A 23,784-nucleotide genomic window follows, 5' to 3' on the forward strand; every position below is an offset into this window, starting at 1 on the left:
TTGTTGCCAGCAGTTGGCATCTAAATTATGAACTGGCCCAAGGAGTTGTTTTCGTTTCTCACACTTTATCGAAAGTCGGCTCGAAGACATTTGGCAATTAGGCGTTAAGCTTTAGCCCTGCATATTGGCCCCCCCTGTACAGTAAACACCTGCAGTGGTGGACTGATAGGCACAGATTGGCCAACTCAACCAACTGCTTTGCCTGCTGGCTTTGCCAAGTGAGCAGCCAACTCTCGAGGGCCTCTTCAAACACACTCGCACATCCAGAACCGCACCGCCACCCAACCGCCCGCAAACAAACAGCATCCTGGCCCACAAGTATCTGCAACCCATGTATCTGTGGATCTGTGAGTATTAGAACAGCCCCTAATAGTTTCTGCCGGGGTATTTTGCGTGCTCAACTCGTAACAACTTCTTCTGCTTACCTGGCTACACATTTTTTATGAGCGCCTGGAGAGCAATTACTAAAGATTCCGCTTTCCTTGCAATAAAAATTTAAGATGCTAACCGGGCAGGCTGCTTCTCCTGGACAGGCCAACCAAAATGTTGCAGACAGCCTGCCAGTTGTAGGACAACGGCAAATTGTTGGCTAAATGCAAATATTACACCTGGGCGTACCACTTTTTTTTCCTTCAGTTTTGTTTTCTTCCTCCTTTTGTCCGGAAGCCAAACACTTCTCGGAGCGCTTCTTAAAGAGTAGCTTTAAGCATCTCTTGTTGGTCACTTTGCTAACCAACAATTTGCTGAAAAGTGTCTTGCGCTTGAACTCGGGAAAGAGGGACAATTGCACTTCAAAAACTTGGGTGTAATGTTGCGAGGAAAATGTCTTTAAAGGAATTATATTAGCTAGATACGCCTATTCAAAATTGAAGAACTTTGAAAAAACTGCAACTCTAAATTGTTTTTATTAGATACATTTTAAAACTTTTTAAAATCGAATAACTTTAAATAAATTATAACTATAAATTACTTTTATTAGATTACTTCTTAAAACTGCTTGAAAAACATTTTTAGAAATGTATCGAAAGAAAGATTATAATTCTAAACATCACCCAATATATTAACTATTTAATTTAGTTTCCAAACAATATATAAGGTTTTTTAAAATAAGTAGGGATTTGTATATCTGTTTGTAATAATATAGATAATATAATAGAAGAATTTTCTTGGTTAATTCTTTAGGTATTTCTTAATTTATACTTTTCAATTTCACAACTCAATATAACTTTTAAAAATTACATCAACAATTTTTCGCCCAGTGGATTTCGATGCTGATAAATGATTGTGTGTCTATGGAGCTCAGTATTTGCATTCGCCGGCCGATGTGCCTGTGAGTGGCTTTTACTAGACCGGCTGCCAATGTCAAGCCAACATGCAAACCGTAGAGAAAGGAGCAGGGATTCAGGGAGCAGGGATTCAGGGAACTGGGATCTAGGAGCTAACGGTAGGTCGTGGCCCTGCCAACGGCCATTGGCAGGGGCTAAAGTAGGAGCAAATCTACATTTTCCCAGCCGCAACAGGGCGCACTTTAACCCACACTCCCTCCTCCACTCCCTCTCCCCCCAGAGGAAAATGCCAGGCACACGTAGACGTAGAATAAAGTAACTTTTTTATTGCGTCTTCATCTACATACATACTATATGCGAGTATAAAAGCCACCGCAGAAAACTTTTCCCCAGAATTGTTATTCAAAGTGGCAGCCCAACCACAAAATCCGAAAAGTAAAAGGCATATCAGGTGAAAGGAGGCGGTCTGAACTGAATGGAAATGGCAACGCACCAAATTGAAATACAAATAATGAGCTGGCAAAACAAAAATCATGCCCAGTCCATCAGCAGATCGATGAGAGAGAGGAAATGTAAGCTGGCAGTTTAGAAATATGAAATATTACCCTCAAGGCAAAAGTCCTTTTCGGGGAATGCCGAAAGTATAAAGAGACTCGGGGGTTTGGAGGGCTGAGAAGAGGAAGGTTATTGACTGCCCTCGGTGATCCATCAAATTTGTGCTGGCCCAAACCTGATTTCCATTTAAGAAGCTGTTGTTGGCCGCAAGTTTTCCATTGATGCGCATTTCTTTCGCTTTTCGGAATCCAAAATATGCCATGACTGGGCCATATGCTGCTATGCGAATAAGATGGTCTGGGATTTTCTTTTTTCCTTTTTTTGGAAGGGGGCGGAAAGCGAAAAACTGACGCCATAAAATTGGCACATAAAAATAAGGAAAAGGTTTCTCCGTTTTTCCCCTTTTCCTGGCTGTTTTGTGCCAGCCAAATGTACTCTAATTAAATTGAATTGCTTTCTGCTTTTTCGCTGCAAACTTTTTAATGCAACATTTGAGTTTAGTTTTACGTGCGCTCCATTGGAGCTGAAAAATGTAGACCACGTTTAGGTTTTACGGCCGCCGCCCAACTCAAACTTTACTCTTTCCGTCGGCCATGCACTTTGTATGCACTTGAGTGGCTGCCATGTCTGACCCACTTAGTGGCAGCCAAATTGACCAGTCCAATACAGACGATGAGAGTACATGGCTCCTGACTCCTGGTATTAAAAATGAGCTGATTAAACCAAAGACTGTCAGACAGTTTGGCCTGATTAGGATGGGGGGTTTAAATGTTAAGCAAATAAGCCCTGACTTAAGCCCAATCGAGAGTCCAATTAAACTTAAATTAATTTGGCCAGCAGTTTGCCGCACCACGTCTCGTCTGGCCATCAATATTTGCACACATTGATTGAGTTAACACTTCTTGGCCAAGTTGCAAAATTGGCTTGTACTATCTCGGTGGGATTTTCCGATTTTCCGCCCTTGGACCGAGGCCAAGGAATTGTTGGGGCTACCAAAAATAAACTCATAATTGCCTCAACTTTTTGGCAACGGACAGATAAGGACTAGAGGCTAAGGATAACGCTGTTACCCGATGATGGAGCGCTGAAAGGGGACACCGAAAACTTTCACATTAGTAATTAATAAAGCTGTAAGGATGTGATGGGCAAAAGTTTTTGCCTCTGATAATTCTGATGTAGCGCACAGCACAGCACAGCTCATGTAAATTAAATTAAAAGCGAGCTGGCTAGCGGAAGGACATGCCACATCCACATGAGCAGCGCAGGATTGAATGGCAAATGGCAAGGGGAAAATGGAAAATTGAAACGAAGAAAATTATAATGAGTTCTTTCTCTCCGGCGAGCGTCAAGTTCTCGGACGGGCCATCCACCATCCGCCATTCGCATTCTGAAGCGCCCGACTTCGCTGCCCCGACTATAGCCATCAGGATATCTGTCGGTTGAGCTGTCGCCATGATGTTAATTGCATGTACAACCCCGATGCGCTTTTCTTCTTCCGAACGAGAATGAGAACGAGTACGAGACTCACTCTCCTGCGAATGCGAATTGGTTTCGACATACACACAATTTGCATAATTGAAGTGAGCGAGAAATTGCAGCGCATGTAAAATGAGAATTTTCCCTTTTAAGCGAAAAACATCATTTTCATACGGCAAGAGTGAGTGGGCGAGTGTGTGAAGGTGTTATGTTAATGCTGTTGTTGTTATCCTCGCACAAAGACATTCAGCAATTGCATCCGCATCCGCATCCAGCATTCACATTCCCATTCAGAGTCCTGAGAATCACAAGGTAGCAACGGATGGATGGCAGCAAGCGTGTGTCATGGATTCCAGGATAAATTGATTTTCTGCTTGCAGAGCCGAGTTGGCATTGCGTTAATAACCAAATTATGCGTAAACAATATTAACAGGCAGCAGCAGCAGCTTGAGTGAATTCCACACGAGAATCTCTTGGTCGACAACGCATCTTAAAGTTGTTTTAATTAATTCCTGGCAACCGCAAGGCAATCAACTTGCGGTCAGGCGATGGAGCTGCAAACCATCAAATATTGATGGGGAAAAGGAAAACTCTCGGCCAAGCGTAAGCAGCTCAATTTCGAGCAGCTAGTCAAATATTTCACACTCCAGGGGTCACCCGAGGAAGGAAAGGGGAAGGGGAGGGGGGTGCGAAAGCCGGAAAATTCGGGGAAGGGAGGGGGGTTGTATTGTTGTTCGGGCACTGTTGTGTGTATGCTTTTATTGCAGTTTGGCAAACTTTTATCCCATCAAATATTAACAAGTTTTGGATATTTGCATATCTCACATCTAACAACAGCAGGGAGAGATGCTTCCGGACTGTATACACTCAGAGAAAATCGAAGGGGAATTTTAACTGGAATTTAAGGAACAAATTATATTTATTTTCGTTTAAAATTGATTTTTAGTTAACACCCCCGAAAATGTGTTGTATTATTGTATTTTACATAAAAAGTTCTTCGCATTATAAAATCATTTTAAAATTGAAATGTTAAATATTTAAATTTAGTGAAACTGTCTATAATATTGCTAATGGATGCTAAAGTTTTGTAAAATATCCTGCATAAAACAAATTGCATTGTAATTTCTAAATTAAAAAATTCTACGAGATTGAAAATCATGCGCGGATTCTCGGGGGATAATTCCCACCACTCCGGTGAAAAGTACAAGGAAATGTGGTATTCAAAAAGTATGCAACAACCAAATCCTGGATCCAACTGGAAGCTCTGAATGTTTTTGGGTAAAGGGATAATAATATAGGTATATATTTTTTCCTTGGTGCACCCTTTCCTTTTCCCCTGTGAAAACCGCCAATAGGACATGCGCATGAGTTTGGACATTTGTATGGGAATTCGGAGAAATACGTTTACGGCACTTTAGCGCCAAATTCGATTGAAAGTTTTGCGCCAGGTGCTGATGCTTCTGCTTCTGCAACAGGAAAATGTAGAGACAACTTTTGCATTTTCCGGCCAGCAATTTGTCGATTATAATTTAATACCAATCGCCGCGGCGCACGGGTCGTATGCGCAACGTGTCGTTTTGTAGCTGTAGCCGCCTTGTGTCCTTCTGTTTTGCGGTTGCAATTGTGCCGCATTCATTGCTTGTTGCCGCGCGACATTAAGTGGCGCATTATGCACACTGAATGGGCGCGGTCATGGTTCTGGCCACATAAATCACTTGCAGGCAAACAAGCGCGCAACTTGGTTGCATTAAATTTGCATAACTTTCCACTGTTGCTTCGAACGGCAAAAGGCACTAGTCCCTTTCCCGCTGTCTTTCTGCGTTTAAAAACTTGTGTAACTTTTATAGCATTCGCTAGTTGGCCAAGTTTATGGAAAGCGAGCGAGGCGAGTCCCCTACTACCCGTACCATTGCCACGCTGACAAGCAACAAATGTTTGCGGAAATCTTTGGAAATCTAGGGGAAATCTCGGGGAAATGCACTTGCCATTAAGAACTGCCAGGGGAATACGAATTTAATTTGAATTCTGCCCCCTCTTTATTGGCAAACTTCAATAAATTACACCACCATTAATCCCGGCTGCCAGGCAAAAACGTGACGCGAGTTGCTCACTGGCAAAGGCGGCAGGAAGCCAGCGATTCCTTAACCAAACGACTTCAATTTCCATGTGTGTTTGCTTGTTTGTTTGCGTTTTCAATTTAGCCGCCACAAAGCGATGGAGAAAATGGAAGGAAAAGCGTGTCGTCCCCCCGGCTCATTTCGTTTGCCAAACGGGTAAACAATTTTCCACACCAAAACGAATTTCGCAAATTGATAATCATCAGCGGGTGAAACGGCGAGTGGCAGCGAGTACACATTGGAATTGCTCGAAAACGAATTTCGGATTTCGTGTCAATGGTCTCAAAGTGGTTGAAGTTGAATAAAGAAATTTTCTGTTTCGGACTCTGCTTCTGTTTAATAGTCCTCGGTCCTTGGCTAAAACTGCATCATCTGCATAATGAAATCCATCCGCTGATGGTAATGATAAGCAAGTAAAAACAAAGCAGCGGAAAAGCGCATTAAAATTAATTATGCTTTTTCATTCGTTTCGCAAAGAGAGAGAGCAGTGAGCGCACACAGAAGAATGAGAAAAACATTAACAATTACGCTTTTTTCTGTCATGTCCACGCTTTTAACTTATTTTACTATCTATTGTTGTGACAGCTGCAAAATGAATATCATAAATTTCAAAGCTTTGTGCAAGCTGAACCGCAAAAAAACGTCAAAACTATGCCATAAATTCATTGACAAAATTGTGGCCAACTGGGAAATTATGACATAAATTCAATTATGTAGCGCTGTTCAGCAGGTTAATGAAACGGGATAGAATAGGCGGCAATTAATGGCGAATGGTGACTGGCGAATGGCGAACGTGTCCCGGCATTAGCCTTAACTGCCGCCAAAGCCGCGCCATGCACGACTTGATCAAGAAATACAAGCGGAAATAACTACTCATTAAGCGCGATGGCCACGTAAACGGCCAACAGTCCATTGGGAGCTAAGAAATGGCGGCGGGGAGTTGGCCATTGGCCGTTGGCTCTTGGCTGATGGGAGTTGGCAGTTGGTTTGTTGGCAGTTGGCAACTGCAGCTGCAGCTAAACTATGGACACGGAATGGTGGTCGTGTGGTAATAGAAATCATTACAATAAAACTAAATGGGCCCGAAGCAACAGCCAAACGAGGCAATGGCCAAGAAAAGAAAGTCATTTGGCATTTGGCCGTTCTTACGAAGCCTCCGAATCCGCAGCTCCGGGATGAGCTGGCCGAAATGAGCGCAGACAAATGGCAGACACGTAGAAGGCATCACGGGCAGGGGCAGCCAAGTCCAAGACCAGGACCAAAACCAAGAACAAGACCAACTCCGAGGCCAGGGCAGACAATCAAAATCCATTTGAGTCGGAAATGAGCGAAATCAACAACGGCGTTGCTTATCCTTATGCCCGTTCCTTTGCGGATACTCTCATCCCTACACTCGGAGAATTAGATTTCACCTTTAAAACCAATTTAGATCTTTTAAAAGTAACTAAAACTATAATTTTAAAGTATCAGGAAGCAACTTATTTTCAAACTAAAAATAAACAATAGATTTAGCTTTAAGCTTAATCTAACCTATTATTAAATAGGTTCATTTCTACCTTATTTCATATCAAGATATATTATCATTTCATAAATGTTATAAAAATACTGTTTTAAAATACCAACTTTCAATATTGGTTAGAAAAATATTGTCAAATAAGATAAAAATAATCTTTATTCACATCAGAAAGAATAAAAAATATTAAATTAACCAACCAATAATAAACTATATGAATTGTTAAAAGCCAAATGGTATGTAAAAACGTTAAAAAAAATATTTTTTTCTTTTTACTTCTGATTTTAACTTTAAATATTAGTTGTAGCATTTAATATATACATTTAATATTTGCATTTAAATGTTAAAATTAACTGTTTTTTTTCAGTGCAAGCGAGGACAACTGCTGCAGCAGGTCGTGCCATAACTTCACATAAGAAGACGCATTTTTGTGGCCGGGGCAGAATTATTTTTTGGAAATTGTCAAGGCTCCTTGGTGGCTTTAAAATAATTACGATACACACAGGAGGCGACACACAGAACACAAGCGACAGAAAGAGAGAGAGGGGGATAGTGAGAAAGAGCGAGACTGGAATCGGGGCGAGATGGTGGAGAAAAGGACAAGATGAACGCTTCATCGCCTCCATTCGACTTGCTCGGCTGGCTCGACTCCGTTAAGCTTTTGAGCGCATTCCTCAGCTTCTTCGGCATGCAAGTGAAATATGTTTTGATATTAAATTATTGTCGGCACGCCCCAGCAGCCACAACAGCAACAACACACTCGCCCTCACACCCCCGACACACACACTCGAACACACTCAGATACACCCATACAACCAGATTATATGAGGCACGTGCAGTTCAGGACGCATAATAATTGCCGGTTGATAGCTCAGCCCTTTGGGAGGAGGAGGAGGATGCGTATCCTTTCGCATCGCTTTTCCTTTTGCCGGAAAAGCCGCAAGGCCACAAGCCTTCTGCTGAAGCTGATGCTGAATCTGAAGCTTAGCTGGGGCGTACGCTCCACTCTTCCAACTGAATTCCGAAAAGCAAAACTGGAATTTTTATAGCAAATTGCGAAATTTTAACTAAAAAAACAGAACGCAGCCAGTAAAAACGATGAACATAGTCATAGTCCTTGCCCCATTGTTCGGGAAATGCCTGGCAAAATGTTCAGTGTCACTGCAAGAAATTGCTACTCATGCCAGTGAAATCAATAGCACTGCTAAACAAATTATTAAAGACAATTTTACAATTTTTAATTGAAAGAAACAGTTTTAATTTAATGTAAAATATTTTTCTAATTATTTAAGTGATATTTCCTAATAATTTTGACTGCCAATTTACATTTAATTTCTACTTCCAACTTCTTTCTCTCGACTCGCTTTACTTTATTGCTCTTTTGACTGCAACTTAGTGTAACTTTTCAAGCAGCACTTTTGTGCAATTCTTGTGCAATCCCCCCAGCACAGATCAAAGTTGTAATTTGAATAATTTATTAAGGTTCAACTTTTTGCGTGGCGGTCAAGAAGTTGTCCAAAGCGCCTTAAAGGTAATAAACAAAACTCGTTCTTTTTGTTTATGAATCGTTGCACGAAGGGTGGCGCAAAAGGAAAAGCCGGAAGCAAATCATTGAAATGTTTCATTTCCTCAATTTGAGGTTGGCCAAAGCGAGGTGGAAAATCGTTTTTTTTTTCTTTGAGGCAAAAACGAACGAAAGCGGATTGAGAAAAATATAATTCCAAAGTAGCGCAAAGCGGGCGACTATGGAACTGAACGATTTGGCAGGAAGTGGAGGAACGGAACGGAAGGCAGGTGCATCAACAAAAGGTTAAATCTATGCAAAGAATATTCTCAATATACGAGGAACGTCAGTGCTTTTCACTCAATTTCAAGCTGCAAAATCTCTTCTACCCCCTTCCCGCACCCACCCTTCTCATTCAATCGACTCTATCAATTTTTTTTCGGTTGGTTTTGTCCTTCGGCACGTTCAAGTGCAGCCATTAAATATCTCTTGCTTGAGTGCGTCCAAAAATTGTGTGGAAATTAAAGACGACAAATCACAAAATCGCCAAATTGGTCAAAACAAGTGGAAAATCAGAAATTGTGGCCGAAAAAACCCGAAACGTGGCCAAGAGGATAAACTCGATGGGACCGCTCTTTATACTCGCATTGTTTTTTATAATTTGTTCCGATTTTCTGACATCCCGATCCCGATTGATTAGGAAGCCCCGCACATTTGAGTATTGATTTACTCGCGCTGATACATCACGTATACGCACTGATGCCCCAGCTGGAAAGCTTCTTCATCCGCTCTTCCACTCGACTGACCCCGTGTATACCTGCTACCGTATACCGTTTTTAGTTAAGACTTCCGATTTGTGTTTGCAGCACATCCCCTTTGGAGTTTCAGTCTTCCGCCTGCTGTAATTTTCATGATTCACCCATCACTGAGTCCAAAAAAAAGGGTTGGTAATAAATTGAACAAATAAGAATTACATTTTTCTAATAAGTAATACGCATTTTTCTTAAGTTTGCTTCTGAAGAAAATGTACTTTATAAAACTCTTTTATCTCAAAAAAAAGTTTCTGTTCAGGTGATTTTCTAAACTTTATATTTGTTTATTTTTAGTGCTTTATAGCAGTTTAAAATATCCACTGGTCAGTGCCTTCCAGTTTTTGGCTAACGTGAATTACCCCGGGAATCCTTCTTTTTTTCGCGTCGGGTATAATACCATTGTGAGGCACTCGCGACAGGCGACACCATTTCGCGAATTCTCTTTGATGAGTCAGCTCGTCCAAAATACATACACAATTGTTTTCTAATTTTCTCCCGGCGAATCCAATACGCTTGATGATGACCAAGGCGCTCGGGGAACTTCTTTTATGCACGCAGCGCATTAAATTGAATTTTAAATGAAGATTGATTTTTGCGCTCGACCCGCAGCAATAGAGGCCACCGAAAAAACCAAAAGGGAAAGGCGGGAAAAGTCGAGAGCCGATGCCAAAGCCACTTGCCAAGAAACCAAAAATGAAATAAACCAAGGAATCGGGGGAAAAAAGGGAAGCAGAAAAAACCCAAAACAAATGCTGCCCATTGTAATTAGAGACAATGGAAGAGCCATCCCTTGTGACTGCAGTGCGCGACCCTTTTTTGAGACCCCGACCTCTTCGTCCGTCCTCTTATCTAAATTAATTCAAATGCCTGAAAGAAACACAAATAATTAAAATTAATTATGTGGAAAATATTCAATAAGTTGGAAATTATGCAAACGAGCGCAAAGTAAACGCCCCGGCGATAAAACTAAGTGCAATTTCGCTCGTTCGTCGAGCGTTTCGGGAGCGTCAAACATTTTGTTGACCAAAAATATCTTCTCCTACTTAGCATTGATGGACACGGTCCGTTGGACGATTGGCGGAACGGACAGGCTGCTAGATGGACGGATGGTTGGATATGCGTATTGAGCAGCATACCAGGCGATTGTCAATCTGGCAATGCTCGAAAATTTTCCGAATTTTCGAAAGAGCCTGAGAAACTATCGGGCGAATGGGAACGGCTGGGCGAATAGTTCGCGTTCGAGTTAGCAACAATTTCCGGCATTTCGTATATAAACTGAATACGAAAATGCGCAGCCAGTGAGTTCGTATCGGTTCGCATCGGTCGGCGACACGTTTTTCAACCCGAAAGTAGCGCAGATTACTTAAAAATACCAAAAACCGAAAAATTGGAACAGCCTCCGCTGGTCGCAGTTTCTCAGTCTCAGTTCTTTCCAATTGCCGATTTGCCGATTTTCCGACTCTCCGATCCGGCATTCTCCGTTCGCATCTGGTGCGAGTACAACGAACAGCAGCTGCTGCTGCCGGTGGTGCTTCATTCCTCATTCGACTATTGTTGGCCGCGCGAAAAACATGAAATTGAAAATCAATCTGACGCTTCTCTGCGCGACACTCGTCGGTCTCCTGTCCATCATCCTATTGACACAGACCGCGGAAGTCGAGGCCTTTGGAGGCAGCAGTTCAGGCAATGGGGCAGTGGTGTCATGCAAAGAGCTGAGTAAGTGTCTAAGAATGCCACGATTCTGTTTTTTTTTTTCTATAAAAAAATAATAATCGATTTGATGAATTGACAGAATACTTATAAATATTAAAAAACCTAAGATTTTAAAGTTAGTGCGTCAGTCAATATAAAATACTAAAAAAAAAGTGAGGATTTTTAACTTTCCTGGTTTTCAATACAATCAATTATTCGCGGCTAATACTGATTCTCGAATTTATAAAACTAAAGTCCACTCATGTAAAGTGTTCCTTAAATACTCACATATTTAAGCCAATAATGTACCTTTTAAACATTTAAAACTCAGTCTGGTTTAATCGGAAAATCAAAGAAAAATTGTTAATAATATTATAATTTGCTATCAATTTAAATTTAATTCAAGAGTTTAAATTTATTAAATTAACTCTAATGTCAAGCACTTATAAAAAATATAATATAAAAAGACTCAGTAAAACTTTTGAGCGGAAATATATAATTACATTCATTTAAAATAATCGAAATCGAGATAATAAGCTTGAGTATATTCTTATCTTTCACTATTAAATTTATTTGAACATGCGGAGTGATTTAATGGTCTGAAGGTAATCAAAATTGATGATTAGAAATGCCATTAACTAAGAGTAATTAATCACAGTTTTGATTATCTGATAGATGAAATTCGGCATAAATAGGCACATTTACTTAAATTTCAGAAATTTTATTTACAAGTGAATTTGTCGGCCAACTAATAACAATTAAGTTCCTTAGTGTATTGGTTATTATTTATTGCAAAGGTAAATAGCAATTACAGCACTCGCATTTAGAGCAAAATGTTTCGGAACCTGCCAAGTTTAGTACACATGCTGTGCTTTTTTTTTTTTTTTGGCCGGCCAAAGTCAATTTTGTCTGCGAAATTGTTCTATTTTTCCGCTTATGACTACAACGTGGCCAGGGAATTATGAAATATTCGGTCGTCTGTCGCGAGGCCCGTATAAACAAACGAACGTAATTGCACTTAATGAGGCCAGTCGTGTGTTGACCAACCGAAACGTGGATGTGGCGCATTTCCAGGCGGCGATTAATCTGAAATTAAACTGCCTTCTTTCAGACAATGTCAACTGCTACGTGGGCCGGAATGAGGGGAACTTCTGCAGCAGCAAGGACAAGACCAAGGCCGTAACTCGTTGGTACTTCGACAAGGGCATCTGCAAGCCCTTCAACTACAAAGGATGCAATGGCAATCGGAATCGCTTCTGCACACAGGAGAGCTGCGACTCGCGATGCGGGGATTGATTGGCATTAGCGGATATACAAATGCATCCGTACTTAGTCGATAAGTTTGTACGCGTATGTTTAGGCTAAGAGCAAATCGTACACTCTACAAAATAACACGTCATTTACTTATGAATTCATTGGTTCCGATAATTAGCTCATTAAAAAATGTTTAATTTAAATTATTTTTATTTGTAGAGATTGTATTTTTTTCTTTTTTAAGATTTTTTTGAATTTGATTGCTCACATTTTCCTAATTTAAATTAATTTTTCTCAACTAATATTTTTAGAAATAAATGCTTTTACTAAGAATTTAATAAAAAAGTAAAATGAAACAAAAAACCTTAAAACCTTAGTATTGCCAATTTTTTAAATGTTTTTTCTATTGTTTCTTACATTGTATCCACATTATCTCTCAGTGCAGCCACCGCGCAGCCCAAGTGTTTAAGTGTTTTTACCTTTGATCAAACGGATTTTGACTAAATGCCGCCCAAAAATAGACACTCAAATGTTGTAAGCTGTCACCGGTGGATCGGCACTTTGTTCACTGTCAGGGCTGTATAAAAAGGCGAAAAAAGAAGGAAAAAAAGAAGAGGGCTTGGGGAAAAAATGCGCCAAATGTGCTAACTGTCAGTGGCATATCAAATGGCCCCTTGACATGCCAATGACAGTGTCGCCAAGATTGTGACTGCCACCCATTCGGCGGGCTTTTAATGCTCATCGCGATGCTGACGTACTCCCGGCCACTGATGCGGCTGGACTTTGTCAGCGAAAGTGGGAAGCCACCGCCAGATGGCCAGCATCCCGCACATCAAAGGGCCCTTTTTTGCGGCTATCGACTTACGGCTAATTAAAACGATCTACATTTGCATCTCTGCCTGTTACCTTTTACCTGTTGGCCAAACCGGGCAGCTGGAACAGCATTAATTGCTCTGCCGGCATATGTCGGTTTTGACAGGCCTTTGTTTTGGCCAGAGGAGAGGATGAGAAAAGGAGCGGGTAGTGGGTGGTAAAATGGCTTGATTGCTGTGCACAAACAAATGCCAATCAAATGCATAATAGCATCGACGAAACGTAACGTAACGAAACGAGACGAGACGCACAACATGACATGCCACTGATGGCAGCACATTAATCTGTTTAAATGACAGCACTCAGAGGGTATTGGGGAAAAATCGAGCAACAAAAAAGAGTGGGGAAATTCCGAAAGAAACCCACACGAGTCATGTGCTAAAACTTCGCTCTCGATGCCGGCAATTTTCGCCGAATAAGAACGCAGAAAAAACAAACATAGGGTACGTTTTTGCCCGGCTAAAACCAACTACTCAACGCATAATTTCGACAGAGAAAATTTCGCAAACGTGCAAGGAAAACCCACCTTTTTTTTTGCGCCAGCAAATTTGCATGAAATTAGTTTGCTCTCGGATCTAATTGGAAATTTAAAACGTACGCACGCAGGCACACGGCGAAGCAGACAAAGGCCACTTTGGCGCTATAATTGAAAAATGGCAAATCCACTAGGCATTAGCTCTCTCGGAGCCGAATAATCAGCGATTGCTATTGCCCCCATAAATGATGCATGAGCCGGAAAAAATGAAAGCCAACGAGAAAACTCAACGCGGCGTCGTAAAATGTTAAAGCCCAAAATCTGGGCAGACATCAAATGCATGTAATTTGATTATTTATCACATTTTTGTACATTTAACGACTCAATTGAGTTTTATGCGACCAAAAATCGGCGAGTGTCAGGGGAGCTTCCTTTTTGGACGACGATGATGATGATGAGAAATGGAAACGATGTAAATTTCTGGCTGTGTTTTCGATTCAGTTTGCAGCACTTGTTGTTGTCATCCGGGGGGCATCCTGTAAAGTTGCAATTTCATAAAACCGAAAACCGAAAACAGACGCCGTACTTTTTGGCCAATCAAAAAAGTTTCGGTTTTCTCTGATGGGAAAAAAGTGAAAGCAGCAGCAGCAGCAGGAGAACTTTGACAAAGCTCGCAAAAGTATGCTATTCTAAATGTTTTGCTTAGATGGAAAACAGAACAGAAATGTTGCTCCTAGTTGCCCGTCCGTTTGTTTGTTTGTTTGCTTGTTTGGATGCCTGTTTTCGTATTGCATAAATGGAAGTATGCCATAAAGCAGGCTAAAGCCATGAACCAAAGGAATTTATAAAACGCAAAATTTGCTTTTGTTTGCAACCGCAAAAAAGTACACAAAGGAGTGGGAATAGAAGGTCCTACCATTTTTTACCATTTCGTAACACCCAACACTCCCCTTTGCCTTTGGCTCCCTAATCTGTCTTGCATGTGTTCATATAAATTTTGTGTTTATTCGAGTGCATTTCCACTGCGTCGCACACTCAGCCGCAGTCGGCCACGTTTAGTGGCCATGGCCAACACACACACACACACTGACACTAGCTTCCAAACGGCCAAAACACCCAGCCACACTGGATTTCCCCACTGGCTTTGGGGCTTCATTTATGTGAGTTTTCCCGGGAAGACTTGGGGGGAAAACTGAGAGGAACGAGAGCGGATCACATAATGCCAGCTGGCCGGGTCAACTCAACTTCTGCAGTTGAGCTTTAACTATTTTTCCGTTTAAATAATTTTGAGGTGCTTCTTTGTGGTTAAGTCTTAGTTATGTTGTTGACCCTTTCTCCACTCGTCTGGGATTGAATTAAAATTCCTTCTCTCGAACGAAATGAAAACGAAAGAAGAAAGTTACCAATGAAATTTATTGCCATCGACTTGCCAGAGACTTATAAAAAGTTTGCTTTTAGCAATGTTTTCCACTGACTTCACCTTCAAAATGCGCGGCAAAGCGCCGTCGAGAAGTGGAAGTGGAAGCTGTGGCAAAACTTAAACCCTTTGGCCAATTTAATTTCCCGCCGTGCTTGTTGTTGCTGTGTTTTCCACACAAATTGGTTTCTCATTCTGCTTGATTTCATGCACAATCTGGAGACGAGTTTCTCCAGGTGGCATACCGATATAGCGCACACAAAACAGAGAAAAAAAAATCAAGGATTTTGTATTTTATACTTCTGACTTTGAACATTATAAGAAATTCAAGAATGCAGAAATCGATTTAAAGTTTACAAACTGTGAAGCGCAGACTTTCTTTAGGAAATAGTAACTGATTTTAAAGCTTAATACTTACATTTAACAAACTTAGTTTTGGTACATTTTACCTATACGGATAGTTACGTAAATTAATAGAAAAACTATTATTAAATAGTCACTAGTGTGTATTTTAATGTTGTGAGAGTAACTATTTGATTGGAAAAATTTACCATTCTATGAATGGGGACCCATTTTCTATTGTCTTGGTTAAATATATTCTTATCCGAAAATAAAATTTATAAATTTAAACTGCAATATTTTTTTTCTGTTTGAAAATACTTAAAGCAGCTTCTTGGCACCTGCACGCTCTCTCAGACCACTTGACTTGTTATCTGCTTTTGGCCGATCAGCCCACTTGCACTTGTTGCCACTCGAGCTCCGTATTTGGTGTGTGGGCGTGGTTTTATCTAGACCGATTCTCGGATATACTTACGTATATATATTTATATACAGCCCCAAGGCATGCTCTTATTTATTTAGCTGGAATTTCGCGTTCCTATGCTTGCTCACGCAATCGAAGTGTGTGACAAGAGCAAACAAGCTGGCGCAACTGCACCATTATACTGCAGCAACGCATCCTGGGGGATTGGGATTGTCTTTGTTCCTGCTCTGCTCCTGGCAAAGCTGGTAAAGCTGGCAAGGAGTGCCAAGCCAAACAGACCTCGTCTGCAGTTGTAGTAGCTTAGCCACTTTATAGTACTTCTTCGCCAGGAAGAACGATTTTCTTCTTAGGAACCATATTATGATATCTTTTGATTTTTAATTTATCAGTGGTAGCTAAGGATAATTATCTTAGCTTTTAATATTTTTTGTTCCATTAGAGGCGGAACTGCAAGTCTGAACCCGCAGATTAGGTCACTTAACTTTAGTTCTCCTTAGTTTTTATTACTTTTATTTAAACTTAATGCAGGCACTTACCCAAGCAAAAAAAAATAAAGTAATAGACGGTTCAGAAAAGTATTTATAAGACAAAAAGAAATAAATAAAACTATTTTACTATCAAATTGTTATGTCCTTTCTAGGAAAACTTAAAAGACTTTATCCGTTCAATGATTTTATTTCAGCTATAAAAATGCACTTAGGTTTTATTATATTTTTAATCAAAAACCAAAAACGCTACACTACACTGTTAAATGAGAAAAGTTTGAAAAATTGCATTCTACTTTTATGGCAGCTACAATTATTCAGCTTGCTACTATTTTTGTATGCACATGTATGAAGTTAGTTTGATGTCGCCTTTGCTTTCGCAAAAATAAATTAAAATATTTATACACACCCATGTGACGAAGTCAGGGAAGAGACTGGCATATTAAATTAAATAGGAACCTACTCCAAATAACATCAACATGCTATTTCTATTTAAATTTCGCCTTGGGTCCATTGCTGCACGTAGAAGATAAAAATATATGTATAAGTAAGTACGAAAAAAGGAAGGTGTCGGTGGGCAGGGGATTTGGGGCGTGGCAACCAACATATTGCTGACAGAGTTAAGCAACAGCTCTTCTCGCACTGAATGAATGACTGAATGGCTGATGATGCGCAAGTGTGTGTGTGTGGGGGGTGGTTGTGTGAGTGAGTGTGGAAGTGTGTGTCCTGACTGGCTGTGCGTGTGAGTTAGTGTCAAGTCAGGGACATTTAGTAATTCCGCAGGCATATCAAGGACAACGTACTCATAAATACCAAAGGCAAATGCCACAGAAGCAGCAGCAACAACAACTGCATCCTTGTCTGTATGGCACCCTCGTCCCTTCTCCTTCCTTCTCTATCGCTCTCTTTCTCTGTCTGTCTGTTTGTATTTGTATGTATGGAATTTTTAACTTCATTATCGAACCCGCCTGTCATTTCCCCCTTCTTCTTCTTGGCCTTTCCAAGCACAGGGAAAAATAAGACCCAAAATTGTCATTAATTTTAATGGGCCATGCCAGGTTATATACATTTGAAACACTAAGGAATATGTTCATTTTTAACTATTAAAATCTAGATTTGTTTGTCACTTTCACATATATCTTAGAGCCATCATAATTTGTAGGGAATTCTCTTTTAAACAAGAAAGGAAGCTAGCTTCGGCCAGCCGAAGCTTATATACCCTTGCAGATCATTCCTATTAATTAACAAATCGCAAAAATGTTAATTTTCTAATATTTCTCATTAATTTTCCGATCGTTCCTATGGCAGCTATATGATATAGTCGTCCGATTTTGATCAAATTAAAATTGAAATTCGGAAATATTTAAAAAGAGTCATATCCTAGAGTAGAAGATAATACAATAAAAATCAAAGAAGCTAGAATTTATTTCCTATTACTTTTCCATTAATTTTCCGATCGTTCCTATGGCAGCTATATGATATAGTAGTCCGATTTTTTAAATAATTAATTCGAAATTCAGAAATATTTAAAAAATAACATCCCCAAAAGTAGAAGGTAATATTTCAAAAAACACCGAAGCTAGAATTTTTTAAAGTTTTTTTCTTCCGATCCTTCCTATGGGAGCTATAAGATATAGTTGTCCGATCCGGTCGGCTCCGACATATATACTACCTGCAATAGAAAGAAGACTTTTGCGAAAGTTTCGTCCCGATAGCTCAAAAACTGAGAGACTAGTTTGCGTAGAAACAGACAGACGGACAGACGGACAGACGGACAGACGGACAGACAGACAGACGGACAGACGGACAGACGGACATGGCTAGATCGACTCGTCTTGTGATGCTGATCAAGAATATATATACTTTATGGGGTCGGAAACGTCTCCTTCACTGCGTTGCAAACTTCTGACTGAAATCATAATACCCTCTGCAAGGGTATAAAAAGGTATTTAACTTTTGTATTAGTCTTAGTATTATCATAACCCTAACCAGTTAAACATATTATGATATAAATTTGTTAATAATTCAATACACAATTTTTAGATTGCAAATGAAGATTCCTCTACTAATACCTTTTTGATCACATTTTAATAAATATATCGAGTCCAATTAGTGTTTATTGTTTAATGTTGTAAAGCAATTGTTTCGTTCTAAAAATATCCCTAGTGTTAAGATATGGCTTAGGTTTCCGGTTTCAGACACTATTTTTCAGCAACTATTTTTCTCGGTGCATTCATTGTCTCTGGTCGCATTGCTCAACATCTTTCGCAGTGCCAGGCTCAACGGCATGCATACCTAATGCCCAATGATGTGCACACGGGACCCTCGACGAAGACGACAAACGACGAGCCGCTTCTCCATCATTGTCGCTGCCAGTTGTCAGTCAGAGCGTCCGGGTGAGTGGATTCAGATACGGACTCGGATTCGCATTGGGATTCCCGGGCGGATCCGCCTTGCAAGACATTTAAAAAATCATTAATCTCATTTCTGGCCAAAGGCGGTGGGAATTGAGTTCGCCACTCGATCTACCACTGGCCTTTTCCTAATCCAATTGCTTGAAAATTTTTCACTTTTCCTACCCTACGGCCTGTCCCATAAATTCATTCGCTGTCCGCCAATGTTTTGTTATTTATTTGACTCTAGCACGTTTTCCTGCGTGGCACTTTCTTCGCCCTTTTTGGAGGGATACGTAGGTCCAGGACCTTAAAATGATATGCCACGCCCACTGCTCACAACTCGAAGTCTTACAGCTGTAGAGCTGTCAGCAGTCGAGCGGCACCGAAACTGAAAGGGCACGCGATTTATAGCACACCTAGACGAAAAGTTTTGCATGGGAGGAATGTATTTCGAGCACGTTTGCTCAATGAGCAAACAAATAGGGGATTGGGATTCGAGTTCAGATTTGAAATGGGAATCGGGGAATGGGGAATGCGACCGCGAGAATGAGAATTGAATTTATAGCGTCTATTTATTTGTGCGTATGTCAATGCCAAACGGCGTTGGCGCCACCAAGGCCGGCCACGGTGCGTATGAGTGATATTTGTTGTGGCTGGCTGCGCGCGCGCGCTTTTGAAAGTGAAATTTAATTAATTATGTGCCGCTGGCTGGAAAATTGTGTAGACTCTGTGCTCGGGCTTGGAAATGTATGCAATGATTTATGGACATTTCCCCTGGGAGCCAGAGGCAATGATTCGTTTCGCTATTTTGTCTGTTTCTTCTTCTGTTTCGGTTCTGCTTTTCACTTTCTGTACATTTCAGTGTGCAATTTTGACGCGACGAGCGACTCAAAAGCGCAACATGAGAATTTATTTGGCTCACATTTGTCTTCCGCCGACACTCACTCACATGCACACCCCCGCACTTACACTCCCCACACTCTCGCATTCCCAGTGCCCGCTCCACATGGAACATTATTAATAGTTCTGGTGGCGGCTGCAATATCCTGTCAAATTAATTTCAATTTAATTAAATTTTTTCACTTCGCTCAAAGCCAAAAATAAATGAAAATTTCTGTCAAATAAATGTTAAAAAATTGACTCATTGCAAAAGCGTTTGTTGTGTTCGCTACCCTTCTCCCCCTCCTTTTTCTTCTTGGGTGGAAAAGTCAGCGAAAAGGAATCACAGCTGCAGAAATATTTACAAGCATTTGTTCTGCACCCCTGACGTTCGCAAGTGCGTGTGTTTGTGTGGGGGTTTGGCGAGGTTGCGAATTTCTCACGCCTGGCACTAAAGCCATTTTTCGCTTTCGCCGAAAACCCATCGCCATCGCTACACCCCCTTTTCAAAACCTCTCGGAACTTTGGCTTGAGCCATTTGCCACTGGAACAGTTCAGCTCTCCTGCTGCTGCTGCTGTTGCTCCAGCACTTTGGAAATGCGCTCATTTATCAATATGTCAGCTGTTGTATAACTATTAATGTTGCCAGCACTCCACCTCCCTCTGTTTTCCTTCGCAGGCTTGTGTGGATACAGTCGAAGTCAGAACACTAGTACTAATCAAACAAAATGTTTCATTTCTTAGTATTTTTTTACGTCTTTTATTTATTAAGTCTCAGAAAATCAGAAAATCTTGAATGCAATCTATTAATTTTCTGTTAAGGTGGATATTGTTTAAAAAAGCCTATAAAATGTAAGGATAATTTGCGTTATTAGGAAAAATAATACACATCATTTTTATTTAATTTAATAAAATATATAAAGAATAACCTACGATTGTTTTCATAGCTGTATTTAGCAAAGTTAGCGCAAAACTTAGAAGGCATCAAATGCGTTTGAACTAATTTACAGCAATTTATTTTCATTCCATAGCCCGATGCATCAAGTTGGTTTTTTGAGACATATCTTGAGATTAATGCAAAATGCATTAGCATTAATAAATAATTGCTTTCGGCTTGCCGGTTGCCGCTTGCTCAACTGATTGGCTTCTGCAGCCCTTTGGGCTTGCTTATTAATCATGCAGGCGAAATCAAACGTCAACGCTGCGTATGAGTGACAAGGCATAAAGGACTCTGGTGATTGAATTGCGCATTTGCCGTGATTCATTGAACAAAACACTCGATGCTTAATAAATGCACCCAAAGTGCAAATAAATGCATTTACCTTTAAACGGATTACCCGCTTAATAGAGCAGACTCAGCAGCAGCGAGTCCATTGGCCGATGCAAATTAAAAATGCTTTTTCATAAATGCCTGGAATATGGGATATGGGAAAACATGGGAAAGCAGTGGGGTTTAGTGCCTGTCAATTCTCTGGCTGCCTGGCATTTCATTTGATTGCAACAAATGGTGCTTCAGGGAGTTATGCTGTTTGGGGGTCGTCGGACCCCCTCATGTACCATATACACACGAGTATATGGCAGACTCTTTTGTGTACATTTATTTTCGCTACCCCCCAAACGGCATTCTCGCCATCTTATTTGCTTGTCAAACTCATCTGCGGCCCCGGAGGGGAGAGCTTGTCATTCGGCATGTGGGCGAATGAAAAAAATAATACAAATTATGGCAAATGGGAGCAGATTTTAATAAAATTCAGCAACAAAAAGGCAATGAAAAATGGCAGCAGACAGGACAGAAAAATCACGAAACACACACAGTTATATTCGGAGAAATGTCAACAGTAAATGGTGGAAAAAAATGGAAAGATGAAAGCACAGCAAAACTTTCCAAAGATGAAGCTTCTCATATGCCTGGTAATCCACGCGGTGTCCGGTACAATATCGACAAATTAAATCACTGTGGAATTTAAAAGCACATTTAAACAGTTTCCGGTGCATTAATCAGGAAAACAAAAATTAAGCTGCCGATTGCCGACTTTTTATTGAATATTAATTATTAACGAAGTGTTGCTATTCGGGCTGATAAGGAGGGAAACATCTCAACAAGACGTAAATTAAATAATAACATATCACAGGGCACACAAAACACGGGAGAAGCGGAGCAAAACAAGCCGCATTAATTCATGAGGCGACTGTCAATGGGATTTCCGGTTTGCAACTTCCGCTTTTCACGCTACCCGCCTGACAGCCACATATGTCGTGCGTAAGCAGCGCCATTGTAATGCTATCTCATTCACTATTAATGCAAAAATTGTATTGGTAAAAGCAAATTGAAAATTTAAATGAAAATTCCATTGTCAACATGTCACGGCAAATTAATGCGGCCGCGCAAAATCCGCAGATTTCTGGTCACAACCTTTTGAATTATTTAAAATTAAAAGTCAAACTGTTTTGACTTCAGTTTCAGCCAATGAGCATAAATTGAAGCGGGCTCTTTTTTCTGCCACTGCAAACATTTTTTCCAAAGGTCAGCAATTAACTTTGGTTAATCAATGATTTATTTGCATTATTTAACAAGCTTTCGGCTAACACGTTACATTCTAACTAATGAAAGCCCTGCTGACAGTTATTAAATTTCGAAAAGTAATTAGTAATTTTTAAAGTGGATTATCCCTTCTAAGAGTATGCCAACTTTCGCATCCAATCGGCGTTCCTTTGTTTTTGTTCTTATAATGACGGATTGCAAGTAGCCGGAATTAAAAACAAATATTTTGCGAGCAGAAAAAAAACACAAGGCAGCAAAACAAAATGAAAACGCGGAAATTACAAAAAGCCAGCCATACACTCAACAAGCTAAAATATTTGCTTAAACGCATATTTACTTGCCAAAAAAGGAGACCGAGCGAAATTGGTTGGCAAACAGAGGCGGCGGTACAAAAACATCAGCACCGCCAGCATCATTTGGCGAAATCAATTTTCCTTTCGAGCGGGGGAAAAAGTATAAAATGCAGCAAACAAATCAAAATTACCAAATACAAATGCGCAGGGCGGGGCGAAAGTGAGTCACATGTGTGTGCAGCTGGAAAAAACATGGCTCCATGCGGCGAGGGGCGGAAATTCGAAGTGATTGCTTAAGCCCAAGCCAAAGCCGGGGTGAAAATGGGATATGGGAAATGGAAAATCCGCAGATCGGGAATGAGAGTATGGATGACTGCATATTCGCCGCAGGGAGCCTGTAAACTTAGCCCTCTTGTTGGTGAACATTTTCAAGAGCATGTCATGCATTTTAAATTGTGTGCAATCGGGGGCACAATTAAATCCGGCATCAGAATGTATTTTAATTACCCAGATGTGCGTGTATATATGTAGGTTTGAGAGCGATTCAATTATAAACGGTGTGCTGCGGCGGCTCCTTTGCAGCTGCAACTGCAGGTGCCTGCGGGCCGGAGGTCAACGCTTGGCTGGCTCCGCACCTGGAGTGGCCGCTATTCACGTGGCCGCCACTGTGGTCAGCCGACCGCAATGCAAATAATTCACGTTAAGTCCGTGCAGTGCATCAAAGGAGTACAGCCCACTGCCCCACCCACTGCCACCCCCTTTCCCTCCCTTTTTACTCCCGGCAACTGTCAGTGGGATATCGCGTATACGCCTGCGAAAGGCGACCGCATGTGGTCTCGGTCGTAATTTATGATTATAGGCACCTCAGACCCAAACCCACACCGCCGTAATTCCCACTCGAGTGCGGCTGAGTGGTTCGCCCTTTCGACCGACGCCTCTGTCACAGGCCAGAAGCCAACGGGAAGGACACTTTTGGGCGGGGGTCGTCAACACTTTACGGCTATTAAAGGACTCGGCTTAGCCGGAATTAATGGCGGCGCATTAAAATCACAGATTAATGCCAGGCCTGTGCGATTTGTTTCGCAGAGATCCCTCAACGATTTCAATAAAATACAGCAAAACTCAAACAGAAATGGAATAACAACCGCTCAAGTTTCGCCCCCAAAAAAAAAAGAGAAAGTATAAAACTTTTGCCAACCTCATCGATGAGCTGATAAGTGGCAATTGAGACGACACGCGTACGTGTGCGAGTGCGTATCCCGTATCTATATCTATATCTCTGCCAAGTGCCAAAGTTGAAAAAGTTATTTGCATGTAAATTTGTTGTTAAGATCACAAATGTAATACAAATAGCAGGGAGAAAAGCTCAAAGAGAACTTTAGACAAAAGTCAAATGATTAAGTTGGCAAAGAAAGTGCGGTGTTTTTTCGGCAGGCGATGGGCGGTTCAGAT

The 23,784-nt window shown here is 40.8% G+C and overlaps 1 protein-coding gene across 1 annotated transcript; it reads left to right on the plus strand.

Moving 5' to 3' along the window:
• The first annotated feature begins 10,597 nt into the window (after positions 1 to 10,597).
• Positions 10,598 to 12,484, plus strand: LOC108057458 (kunitz-type U19-barytoxin-Tl1a). Its single transcript, XM_017141718.3, has 2 exons — positions 10,598 to 10,979; positions 12,067 to 12,484. The coding sequence occupies exons 1-2, from the start codon at positions 10,835 to 10,837 to the stop codon at positions 12,249 to 12,251; spliced, it is 330 nt and encodes a 109-aa protein (XP_016997207.2). The 5' UTR covers positions 10,598 to 10,834; the 3' UTR covers positions 12,252 to 12,484.
• Positions 12,485 to 23,784: the final 11,300 nt, after the last annotated feature.

Source organism: Drosophila takahashii, chromosome 3R, assembly GCF_030179915.1.
Source record: "Drosophila takahashii strain IR98-3 E-12201 chromosome 3R, DtakHiC1v2, whole genome shotgun sequence".
NCBI lineage: Eukaryota > Metazoa > Arthropoda > Insecta > Diptera > Drosophilidae > Drosophila > Drosophila takahashii.

Excerpts from the sequence above, each read along its gene's own strand:
- LOC108057458 (XM_017141718.3), top strand. The coding sequence starts at position 10,835 with ATGAAATTGAAAATCAATCTGACGCTTCTCTGCGCGACACTCGTCGGT. Across the intron at positions 10,980-12,066 it reads GGTGTCATGCAAAGAGCTGA|ACAATGTCAACTGCTACGTG; the intron begins GTAAGTGTCTAA and ends GCCTTCTTTCAG.